At 29.7% G+C, this 12,954-nt stretch overlaps 1 protein-coding gene across 2 annotated transcripts; it reads right to left on the bottom strand.

Annotated features, from left to right (window-relative positions):
* Positions 1-1,217: 1,217 nt before the first annotated feature.
* Positions 1,218-4,995, bottom strand: LOC120080918. Of its 2 annotated transcripts, none has more exons than XM_039035598.1 (8): positions 4,773-4,995; positions 4,345-4,436; positions 3,957-3,998; positions 3,402-3,443; positions 3,077-3,160; positions 2,486-2,573; positions 1,877-1,974; positions 1,218-1,497 (listed from the first exon to the last, which is right to left on the bottom strand). In XM_039035598.1, exons 1-8 carry the CDS (start codon positions 4,951-4,953, stop codon positions 1,471-1,473), a joined length of 654 nt encoding a protein of 217 aa, XP_038891526.1. In that variant the 5' UTR covers positions 4,954-4,995; the 3' UTR covers positions 1,218-1,470. The 2 variants fall into 2 exon arrangements, with proteins under 2 accessions (XP_038891526.1, XP_038891527.1); XM_039035599.1 differs by having other exon boundaries at positions 1,223-1,497; positions 4,345-4,418; positions 4,773-4,993.
* Positions 4,996-12,954: the final 7,959 nt, after the last annotated feature.

The following is a 12,954-nucleotide window of genomic DNA, read 5'->3' as shown; positions in this document are numbered from 1 at the left end:
CATGCCCTTCTCAGGAAAAAGTAATAATATGTTTAAATATTTATTTTCTAATAATTCTCTAATTGAAATCAAGAAAGTTAAAAAATGGTTTTAAATACTTTATGACTTTTGCTTAAAAAAAAAAAAATAAAAAATACTTCATGATTTTGAAAGGCCAAATAATCGAAGCAAATGTAATTAAAAAATTAAAATATTGTGTTCGACGTATGGAAAAAAACAAAATTTATTGAATAGGTTTTCAATTTTGATTAATTAATAAAAATTAAATATTGCATGGTTTATACCCAAAATTCTGTGTCTTAGTTGGAATTTTTCCCTGAAAAACAGAATTTATCATTATTACTTTTTAAATGAAATGGCAAATAGGTTAAAGTAAATTGAAAGCAGAGGAATCTTTTTCTTTTCTTTTTTTAATTTTTCAAGAAAAACAGAACAACTAATCAAACTTACTTCTTATTTTATTTTTCACACAACAAAAAAAATTACGAAACTTTAGTTCCTCAAAAAATTACAAAACCATAAAACTTATGCTTTTTAATATATATATATATATATATATATATATATATATTATATATAATCATTCGATTTTTTGAAATTGTATGTGTTTTCTTCCAATTTTTTTCACTAACTAAGTTTTTCATTAAAATATAATAAAAAAAATAAAAAATAAAAAAACTTTTTATAATCTTCAAAAGGAAATTTTCAAAAATAGAAAAATAAGAAAAATTATTTAGAAATTTTTTAAATATAAAAAAAAATATTTAAAAATATTTACACTTTATAGCAAAACGTTTCAAAAGTACAAATACTTTTAGAACTTTTTGCCATAAACCATAAATATTTTTAAAAAGTTTCTATTTATAAGAATTTCCCAACTATTATTTTATCCAAAATAACAAAATTTAATCTTCTTTGATAGAGATTGATATAAGTCTATCAGTGTCTATCAGTAATAGAAACAGATAGAAATTTATCATTGATACTATGTGATAGACGTGGATAAAAGTCTATTAGTGTCTTTCAGTATTTCTTTTGTTATTTCTGTAAACGGTTTGACATTTTTTTTTATCGGTAAAAATTCTCCTTTTCAAGGGGGGAACTACATAAATTTTAAAATCATTCAAAATTAATAAATAACAAAACAAATAAACTAATAGGTAGAAGTAGATTCTATGAGTTTAAATTTAAAAAGCTAAAAGGCTAAACCCATATAGTTGTGATCTAAATATTTAAAATAGATAAAATTGATTAAAAGAGGGGGGAACACTTCAGGTTTAATTTGTATGATATCAACCACCATATATATGATATAAGATCATACATAATTGAATGAAATGCAAGACAAGTCCAGATTGGATTTAAGACAAAAAGAAGAACAATGATTTTCAAAACAAAAAATAACAGAAGGAACAAATGGGGAAGAAGATGTTTGAGAATTCTCCAACAGCTTTCTAGTTTGGTGTTTGCCTATGGCCTTTCTGATGCAGCACCAGTCTGCATGAAAATATATAAGGTGTCTTTAATAGTGGGGATATTCAAAATATAACCATAGAGATCAAGATAAAATTATAAATTCAAACCAACTCAAAAAAACTTGGCAGGATGTTCTACATTGGATTAAATCAGTTTCATCAAATGGAAAACCATACAGGTAAAACTGGTTACCAGATTTATAAAATTGAGCAACTCAGACCAATCCATTTTTGGCTATGAATGGAGGAAAAAAATGACCAAATCTCAAAGCATTTAAAGTTGGTAGGCTAGGATTAGTTTTAGGGGATCAAACAGAGAGGATTAGTTTCATTGGTACCGGATCATAGACGATCGAAGGCTTTAGAAATTCAGATGAACAAAACTAAGAATTCTTCCTTACCAGCGCTTCATGGTCCCCCATGATCTCTTCTATTAACTCTTCTACTGGTTTATTAGCAGCGTTCGGAACAAGAGCAGCAAATACAGCTGGTTCAAGTCCTGCACCAAAAGAAAATGAGAAGACTAAACAAAAAAGACATCTTCCAAGTGATACGCCCCCAATTATAGAAGTATGCAAAGCGTGGGTGGGAAGAAGAGTGGTGTAATTACATGAGATGAACGTTTTGGGCCCCAAGGAATACGATTAGGGGAGCTCTCGAAAAGTCGAAAGTTCTCTATTGCTTGTTGATAAATAAAATTGAGGCTAAGGTCTATCACTAAGTTCTAACTAATTTCTGAGATGACTATCGTAGTACTAAGAGGGAAAGGAAGAGATTTCATCTGACTTCTTTGGCTGTGGTGTCGTGATCATAACTATTTCATAGATGATTATCCAAAGATGAATCAATCATAACTATTTCATTGATGATTATCCAATGATATTAGACTCATCGTGTTTGCATAATGATAATATGGAGAGAGTACAAGAATTTGCAAACTTTTAATATACCTTTGGATTTTAAAAGATTCTAACTTCTTGAAATAAAAAAAGAAGAGGGGCTTTCAATACCAGTTTCTGGAAAAGCATCTATGAACATCATCATTTCCTCTCCACTAAGACCGGATAAGAAACAGATTCGCGGCAATGATCTGGCTATCTGAAGAAATAATATACAGACTGAGTAACATGACAGATAATTTACAGTTTATGTTGATATGTTGCAGCATTACATTAACAAAGGAAACATTATATGACAATTTTCAGATCTGAAGTGCTTTCGCACGCCATTGCTAATTTTCTTTCATTTTTTTCTTTTTTGGGGTCAATCATATCATCACTTCAGTGGCATGATCATCTGCATGTCAGGCTATGTTATATGCATATTTATGAAGCCTTTATAAATTATAATAGTACATCGAGATTGTTGCTGAGAATTCACTCCGCCGAAAAACAATAGAGATAATGCTGAAAACAGAATTTAGTATAACTATTTAATTAAAATCTAGAAAAGGTAAAAGTTCAGAATGCAGACTCAAGTTTGCAAGGGTTCCAAGAAATATGTTTTTCTACATCAAAGCAACCTTCTTATGAGAAGAACGCAATTTGGCAAGCACATAACAACTCTAAACAAGTAAAATTTTAGGAAGTTCAGAACTTGACCTTCACTTTTGCCAAAACTGGTTGGTTTGTATGAACTGCTTCCCACAGGGATTGGGTAATCATATCTTCAGTACAAAGAATAACCTACAATAACAAAAACTGTTCCGCCCATTATTCATGTAAGTATTTTGGTACCACGAGTTGGTAGAGATGATTATATATACATGCAATATGTAAGACAACGTCCATGGCAGAACCTCTTAATTTCAACAATTAGTTTCGCAATACATTGAACAGAGAATCTCATATTTTTATTCTACTTTTCTAAGCAACATCACCCTTACATCTTACCTAAAGAATATGAATGTGAGGGGAAATGAACTACCTGCATGAATTCACCGTCCAAATCTTTCAACAGCTCTTGAATCTGAAATCAAAATCAAAATGTAATAAAAAAGTTATTGAGTTGGGAACAGTTTTCGAGATTAGCATTCAAAAGCTAAGGATAAGCAAAAAGACTAGGAGTTCTGAGGTATTTAGTGTCATAGTAACTGAATACAAGACTTTGAATGAAATTTCCAAGTGTTTCATCGTCATAAAATAACATGAAGCCTCGGATAAAGAAAGAAAACCAATATTTATAAATCATAAGCCTCTTAAACTTCAACCATTCATACAGTTAAAATTGACATTTAAGAGAATCGACTGGTGAATGTTGTGATAATCTGTAAGTAAGCCATATAACACAAACTAAAAAGTCTGCAGCATTGCCTCCTTAACTAGTTTGCTATCCCTTCAAAAATCAAAATTTGATGCTCCACCAATGACAATCATTTTCTATTCAGGTAACAGGTAATATTTTTACTTCTTTTAATGTGCAAGAGTTGAAGGGCAGGAAGAAGAAGAAGAAGAAGAAGAAGAAAAACAACTCGAAGCTTACCTTCACTGCCTCCTCCAGTTCAAAGCCCAGCAACAGCAATGCCTGTAATAATCAACAGTCTGAATTTTAAACTGCTTCCCCTTATTCTTAAAGACAAACGGATGGAAAATAGTTCAAAAACGTAACTTCATACTCTAAGAGAAGCATAAAAGAACAATAATCCTATAAGACAAAAAAAGGTCCACAATGAAAATTTAGAAGAAGGGGCTGCTATTCAATCCAGTTGCTTGATTTAAATTCAATTCGTATCCTTGGACAATAAACAAACATAAACAATCAAAGAAATTCACTGAAAAGAAGCAACAAAGACATATCATGTCCCCTTCGAAAAAAGAACAGTCAAGTAAAAAAAACTTCAACAATGATGCTGAAACTAACCAGAACTTACAGGTGGACCATATCTGGGATCATCAGCATTCAAGGGAACAAACTTCGAATCCTCGACTAATTCATTGGGAGCCCCTGTAGAAGTGAAATTAACTGTATCATATCAAAGAAACAATAGGAATATTGAGATTCTCGGCAATTACTAATCAGGAAAGACGCGAAACGAAAGGGGGAAAAAAGGCAAGCAAGACGCACTTTAAGCAGGAAACATTTACTGATATCGGCAATTTCTAGTTATAGTTCTTTATGAAAATTTGCACCATTCTAGTTCCTCCATGAGTGAAGTACTTGGAAACAGCAAGAATCGAGACGAATGACGATAATCTAAGGCGGATATCAGCTGAATATAGCGTCTAGCGTCTCGAAGAACTCGATAACTACTTGTATGGATTCAAATTTTGAGAATCGACAAACTAACGGTGAACGTACCTTCAGAAGATACTCTGAAAGTTCGTCGGAGCTTCAACTTGAGGGGATTACTCGTAGAAGAAACGGATAGTGGTGAAATTTTGGAAGGCGCGCCATTGATGAAATGGAAGAAGGTTGGTGGGAGGGCGCGCGAGTTCAAAAGTGGATAGGGAGAGAAGGTTAGAGATGAAGCCAGAGCCATCGGAATGGTTTCTGTCTTATCCCAACGTCGTCGATGTTGAACCAATGCCTATTAATTAAGTTCAAGAACAATGTTTTTTTAAAAATAATAATAATAATAAAATTAGGGTAAAAGCAAAATCGTATATTCGGTACACGATTGTTGTTAATCAAACACGTGGCCAACTCCGCGATTTCCATATTTTTTGTTTTTTTCATTGTTTCTCAATTTAGATTGTTTTTTATTTTAAATTAACAATTTTCTTTCTCACATGTTTTGTTCTTATTCTTTTGTATCATAAGCATTTAATAGATTTAGTTTCTCAAGAATGTTATTAGTTATTTTATTTGAAGATAGTTCACATAAAACTAAAATTTTGAATTACAAATCACTCAATTTTCCATATGTTGGTCGTCTTCGTGTTCCTTTGGATTAGCTTCACTTTATTATCGTTGTCGTCTACGACGAACACGTCTTCGATCAGTGTCAACAACATTGAATTGTCTTGTATACTGAATAATATTTTCTACATTTACCGAGTTTTGGTCACACATTGAACTCAATTCTGGTAGATTGTATTGAACTAAATACTGTTGTACATCTTGGACAAAATTATTCATAATGATGAAAAAAATTTAAAACTAAATAATGTTCATATCATACATTAAAAAATATAAGATAATAAAACTCTAACTATGTAGTAATAGTAAGCGACCATGTAGGAATTGTTGAGAATGTCTTAAAACTCGCTATTCGTAATCATTGAAGCATATTTTATTTATCAATAAAAGTATGATTGAAATTGAATTCTGTTATAAAATTCAATAAATGAACCTAGGGTTATAGTATGGATACTTTAACTTTATGTAGAAACATAAAAGATGATCAAGTTATAGTATATAGCCTAAAAGGTCTATAAGTATATGGATAAGATTGGGTACCTCGTCCTGGGAACACTATGGATGCGGCTCACTTTGTATACTGATATAAACGATGTGATCCAAAATCGTTCATGTGGAGACATGTGAGTGGAGGCATCCTATGCATAAGATGTTTGCATAAGATTGGACCACAAAATAGTCACTTTTCTTTATAACGACTATTTACTATTAAAACTGACTATTTTAATTCGATGACTTAGGGTAACTCGATCTTAATCTTGAGCTAACTATGAACTTCTGTTTATTCGAGAATATTTTTTGATCTGCATAGGTGAGAGTAGTTCAACAACAATGCTCAATAAGCCTCCCATTTTGGGATAAGACCGGATAGATAGTTGAGGACATAGTCCTGCAAGATGGAATTCACTCCTACCCATTTTAGGGTTAGTAGATATGTTGTTCCCTTAAGTACTGATTCCTGGTATTGAACAAATGGGTCTCGCCCTCTCATGACCGACAGGGACATGGTTTATTAGTTGGATTATAAACCAATTATTCAGTAGAGGATTAGTGGTGACTTAATGAGCAAGATGTATTTACAGGAATAAAACGGTATTTCTGACCTAGCTATAAATATGAACGGCCTGTGAATGATCGACTTACTGATTGTGGTTAAATCAAGTGGACATAAATATATCTATAGTGAGGAGAGTGCAACTATCCAGCTATAATGGTGTGTCTCAGTGGTTAACGAATATTGATTAATTTGGATTAAAGAGTTTAACCAATTAATCTCAAATCGTTGGAGCTCATGATCTGTAGATTCATAAGGTCCCTCTACTAGCTCGTAAAAGATTAAACCTTTGATTAGAATATTAAGCGAAATTGAAACGTTCCAATTCAAAATTAGGGTTTGGAATTTGAAATATTTAAATTTCAAATTTAGGTTTTGGTTAATTATATTTGATATAATTAACGTTTAATTCTATTGAAATTAAACATAATTTGGAGAGTTCAAAATATTTAAATGATGATTTAAATATTTAGTACATGAATAGGATTCATGATTGAATTAGGTGTTCTATTAATGTAATATTTGATATTAAATTATTAATTAATTGATTAATTAAAATTAAATCAATTTTTCATTTTTAAATTCAACTTACAAAAATTGAATTAAGATTGAATTTATTCTTAAATTAAATTAACTCAAATTGAAAAATGGAAATATTAGTGGATTTATCCCAAAAATGGGATTTAAAGTGGATTAATCTACATCTTAACACCTTGCCCACTATCTAAGTGCTAATTGAAGTGTTAATTAGCTGATCGAGTGAGTGCTTGCATGAATCAACTTAATAAATACTCCATATTTCAGAATATTGGAGACATGCAATCTGAAATTTGTGAAATTTCTACAAATAAAAAAAAAACATTTTTTACTCGCGAGCTCTCAAAAAACCCAACTTAATCCCTCTCAATTAAGAGTTCCACCACTCAAATCCAAGGCGGATAATAGTAGAGAAGATCTTTTTGGTGGTCTACCAGAGATTCGGAGATCTAATTCGTGGAGATTGTAAAAGATTAAGTGGAATTCTTCAAAGGTACTCAAACTAAAACCCTCTTTGTTAAAACTTATGATTTAGCATGTTTTTGACTCAAATTAAGTGTAATTAAAGTACTTAATGATTCACTTAGCTTCCATTTTATGCATCTTTACTCTATCAGTAATAGTAAGTGTCGTCATGTATAATAAATCGTCTCGTGATTGAATCGTACAAGGAAAAGTAGTCATGATATAGTTGGCCTATTTGTTATTTCTCCTTGTGAATAGCGATTATGATGTACACGCCAATATGATATATATTCTAAATGAATTTGGCGTCAATCTTGGTTGTGCTTACCTCTTAAATCAATTTGATGTAGTGCCAGGAGTGTATGGCACAATGATGGTACCATTTGTCGTAGACCGAACTGTCTCAATACACAATCTAGTTGATAGTACTCTACTATATGGAAGCATATAAGAAGGTTAACGAACAACCAAATGTCTTTAACCATCACGACATTAATCAGATAGTAATGACCAAATATCTTGCGTGTATGGCATCCAATTAATCTAGAAAAAAAAATAAGAATGATTAAACACCAAAAAAGTATGTAATATTCATTTATACATACTAAACCTTACTTGATTGTGCATCAATCGGTCAAATATCTGTTGATATACTAACAACATATTTGCTGATGTTTAGAGGCAGCCCATACACCATTCTATCTAAAATTTTAAAAAATATAATTAATTTATTTATTATGTAAAATGATAATGGAAGAAATATATAAATAAAATAATACCTGGCAATGAATGGATGATGATCTGTGGCCTATAACTAGACTCGTGGTGCTACAGTGTTAAATCTTTCATTAGCCCAACTTGTACTAGTATCAGTGGCCCGTTATTTCCAAATATTGTGCATTACTAGCCCGGCATAGTTCTCTATAAAGCCACGCAAGACAGACACCATTCCACGAGTACGTACCAACATGCTCAAAATTAGCCAGCAATGGAAGAAACATAAGGTGTACTTAAGTGTTCAACTTGTCAACGAACAAAAATCCTCCAATAAGCTACATAATGTATGCTCGTGCATATCTTAGTACGCTAATGTTGTTGTCATCGAGAGACTACTCAGTAAACTGGGATGCTAAGCCACGTGATACTCAATCTTGAGCCTTTCAAATCATCTGGTTGAACACTCAAAAGATCATTGCTAATAGTTTTCCAATCATATTGCATTGAACCCGTCACGAGTTCTCCATCCATTAATAGTCCAAATTGAATTGCAACGTCCTGTAACGTACTTGTACATTCCCAACAAGGCGTGTGAAATGTGTGGGTTTCTGGTCTCCAACGATTTACTAAAGCAGTGATGAGGTGTCAATCCAATTGGATAAATCCAATATGTGAACTCCAAGAAAACCATCATGTTGCACGTAAGACATAATATGTGGATCGAACGGGATAGTACGTTGTGCAAATGTCTCCCTTCTCTGACAACCCAAAATTATAGTAGGAGAACTATCCCATATCGATTGTGAACTATGAGTATTTGATTGATATAATTGCACATCATTAGAAGGATCCGGATCCATGATGCACAATCACTAAAATAATAAAAACAAAATTAAACAATTTAAAAATAAAATTTCAAATTACAATAACAAAGTCCAATAACCAAAAATATAATTTCAAATTACAATAACAAAGTTCAATAACCAAAAATATAATTTCAAATTACAATAACAAAGTTCGGTAATATAAACAAAAACCAATTACAATAACAAAGTCCAATAAAGTCAATTACATAACAAATTTCATTGCATAACAAAGTCAATTTCAAACTGGAGTCCAATCCAACGTAAAAAACAAAATCAATCCAAATTACAACAATAAACTAAAAAAAAAAATCTTAGACAGAATAAACTCCGCACACTATCTTCTAAATTTTCAACAAAACTAATTCAAAACTCTAGATTTTCATCCATACATTTAAACAAGCTATTAGATCTATGAATATTCAAAGCACAATCACATATACTAAAAAAATACCTATGATCGACGACGACACGATGGCAAGGGAGATGGTAGACGACGAAGAGCATGGAGGACCAACGAACGACGAGAGACAACTGGCGGCGGGCTAGGAGAGAGGAAGAAAGAAGGAGAGTTGAGGGTGAAGAAGAAATTGATCGAAGAGGATGAAGTAAGGTTTTGTGACCATGGAAATGGTGGACCTGGTCCACGATGTCCTAGTCAACGTAGCATACCTGACAAGTGACAGTCAGGGTGGCGGGTTAGTGTTAGGTCAACAGGTGGTCACGTGGTGTGGGAAAAAGCATGGACCTCGTCCACAATTTAGCTTTAAATTGTGGACCGAGTACACGATTTATATGCTAACTTGGTGCTCGTGGATCCAGTCTACAATTTTACAGCCCTATTTTTATCAATTCTCTCAAATCAACCCTACATTGGTCAATAAATTGTTTAAAAAGAATCTAATTAAAGTTAAATATATTGTCTTTTTAGAATATATATGTGTGTGTATATATATACACACACAATGTATAGTAAATTGCTATTGAACTATTTTGATGTCGGTTTTAGTATACATATTTATTTAAGGGTCTGTTTGGATTAATTTGAAAAAAAAAATGTTTTTCAAAAAACTCATTTTTATTTAAACATTTTTTTTATATAAAAACTGATTAAAATATACTTAAAAAGTTATTTTGAGTTGTTGTCAAACACTCCAATTTCTTTCAAAATGACTTATTTTTTAAATCAAACACTTAAAAATATATTCCAAATACATCTTTAATTAGAAAGGAAAATAAATGAAAACAAAAATAATTCAACAATAGAAGCATCCAGAATTTAGAGCATCTAACGGTCCTCAATCCAAACTTCATTCCAAAAATTTCTACGTGCATGGATGAGAGTTCATTTGCGACGATGTTGCACTTTTGAAGTGTGAGCAAAAACCTAATAGCGAGACTTTGGTATTATTTGTCTCGAATAGCATCGCTGGAAAACTTAAAACTATTTGCAAAGTTATTCTTGCCTTAGAAAAATCTTAAAGGGTCGTTTCATTGTGCATGAATAATACTATCAAAACAACTTTAGAAATAAAAATTATATTTGTATTTAATTTATAAAATTAAATATGACAAATCTTATGTAATTATAATATATTAATTAATTAAAAATAAATATCATTCTATATATTAATAAAAGTCAATTAATAATAATTTTAATTATAAATATTTAAAAATTGAGTAATTTATAATGAAAATTAACCAATTAATATATTAATGAACGATATATTAATTATAAGTTAATTCTTAATCATTTTTATAATTAATTAACTTCAACATTAGTAATTTTAATTTTAATTAAATAATAAAAAATATATATTTTAATAAAAAAAATATATTATAGAAAAAGTGAAAAAATGAGATAACCGATTAATATACTAAACGAAGGATATATTAATTATAATCTAATTCTTAATTATTTTTATAATTAATTAAGGGCTCGTTTGGGTTGACTAAAAAAAAATTGTTTTTCAAAAAACTCATTTCTATTTAAACATTTTTTACAAAAATGATAGAAAATACATTTTAAAAGCTATTTGAGTAGTTGTCACACACTCTAATTTTTTCCAAAATGACTTACTTTTTAAATTAAACACTTGAAAATGCATTCCAAACACATCCTAAGTTCAACATTAGTATTTTTAATTTTAATTAAATAATATTAGAAAATATATTTTGATAAACAATATTTTATAGAAAAAGTAAAAAATGGGATAAAAATATGATATGTTAATAAATGATATTAATAAAGAATACCAAAAAAGTTGATTACTTTTAATTAGAAAGATCAAATCAAAATTAATTTCAATAAATAATTGCTTGATTATAAAAAAATCAATTATTATTATTATTAAAACAATTTTTTGTACTAACTAAAGTTAATTAATCCTAATTTACTAATTAAATATATTTAATATATTGTTAGCTAATCAATTAATTGTTTAGGTAAAAAAGTAACTGCATTCATTAATCAAATTTTATCGTAAAAATAAGTTAAGTAAGCATGTTAATAGGTTATTATTGATTTATTACAATAAATATTTATATTAATTTTTTAAAAATTAATATTAATTAATTAAGTAATTGACTAAAGTCAAAATGAAATTATATAAAAAAATGAAAAATAGGTAGAGAAGAGAAAAGATAAAACTCACAATTTTGGAAGAGAATAAAAAATTTTGTATGTGGAAAATGGATGCCTGGAAATAGTTTATTCCCAAATAAAGTGTTGAAGATTGTGAAACAAATATGGGTTTTGAGTTTCGTATATTTTTATTAATTTATATGCAGAAAACCCTCCAATCAAACGATCCCTAAAATAATCGAAAAACTCACCTTTGCCTATAGCAAATACAACAAATTCTTCAATGACTTTGTTCATTCCTTTGATTTTGTCTAACATCGTATCTCCATCTAAACGATAAACGTTAGCTCTTAATCTTATATAATCCTTAAGAATGACTGCATCAAAATTTAGTTTGAGACAATATCAAAGCATTGTTTATGTGTCATGTATTTCATACCTTCTTGAATGGACTACGTTTGAAATGAAAGTTCATATTTGCACTAAAAGTTGGAGTTTGAATTGTTGAAATGAAAGGTCCATATTTGCACTAAAAATTGGAGTTTAAATTTAAAACAGATATAAAAATCTCACTTAGGTCTAATAGAGGATGGCAATACTTATATTTGGGTAAAAAAAAGTGATAGGTAACTTAGTCAAAAACATGGTAATTCACTTGTTTAGTACAAAAATAAATTACTCAAAAGCTTTAAAAAAGAATCTATTTTAATGTATTTTGCTTGAAATTAAACACATTACACATTTTGATCGTCGAATTTAAATTTTTCAAAAAAAAAAAAGTTAATTCTCAAATACATTATTTAATAATTAATTTTAAGGCTAAACTCCCATTTTAAATTTTGAGGAAAAAAAGGGAGAGCATAAACTAAGGTCTTATTATAAATATTACAATTTATGTGTAAAATAGATACCCATTCTTAGTGTCAAAAGTCAAATGTACTCCCTTTATACCTCATGTATGTTATCATGTGTCTTGTAAATACTCATTCTTAGTGTCCAAATAAACTACCTCTTACTTGTCATTTTGCCCATAAATAACACATTGGTAAAAATTCAAAGAGACTTGGAGAAAGTGAAGAAATTTCTTATTTCATATTTTTATTATTTTATTTCATTTATTTATATATTATGTTTTAATTATTTTATTATACTTTATTATTATATTATATTTTCTCAATATTCGTGTTCTCGTTATGCACCATTGTGCTCCTTAAATTCACAACATGTTGTCAACACGAGCTCCTGTTGTCTCATCCGCTGAAGGTAGGTCAAATTTTTCTTTATTTATTATAATTAATAAATTTAATGTTATTTTGCATATTTAACATCTATTAAATTTTTAATATAAATACAATATTTTATGATAGTGTTGTCATGACGAATCTCACAAAATTAGAATTT

Source organism: Benincasa hispida, chromosome 7 (genome assembly GCF_009727055.1).
Source record: "Benincasa hispida cultivar B227 chromosome 7, ASM972705v1, whole genome shotgun sequence".
NCBI lineage: Eukaryota > Viridiplantae > Streptophyta > Magnoliopsida > Cucurbitales > Cucurbitaceae > Benincasa > Benincasa hispida.
Note: the sequence above shows the minus strand (reverse complement) of the source record. Positions and strands in the feature narration are given on the sequence as shown.

Excerpts from the sequence above, each read along its gene's own strand:
- LOC120080918 (XM_039035598.1), bottom strand. The coding sequence starts at position 4,953 with ATGGCTCTGGCTTCATCTCTAACCTTCTCTCCCTATCCACTTTTGAAC. Across the intron at positions 3,999-4,344 it reads ATCCCAGATATGGTCCACCT|GCATTGCTGTTGCTGGGCTT; the intron begins GTAAGTTCTGGT and ends TGATTATTACAG. Across the intron at positions 3,444-3,956 it reads AACTGGAGGAGGCAGTGAAG|ATTCAAGAGCTGTTGAAAGA; the intron begins GTAAGCTTCGAG and ends TTTTGATTTCAG.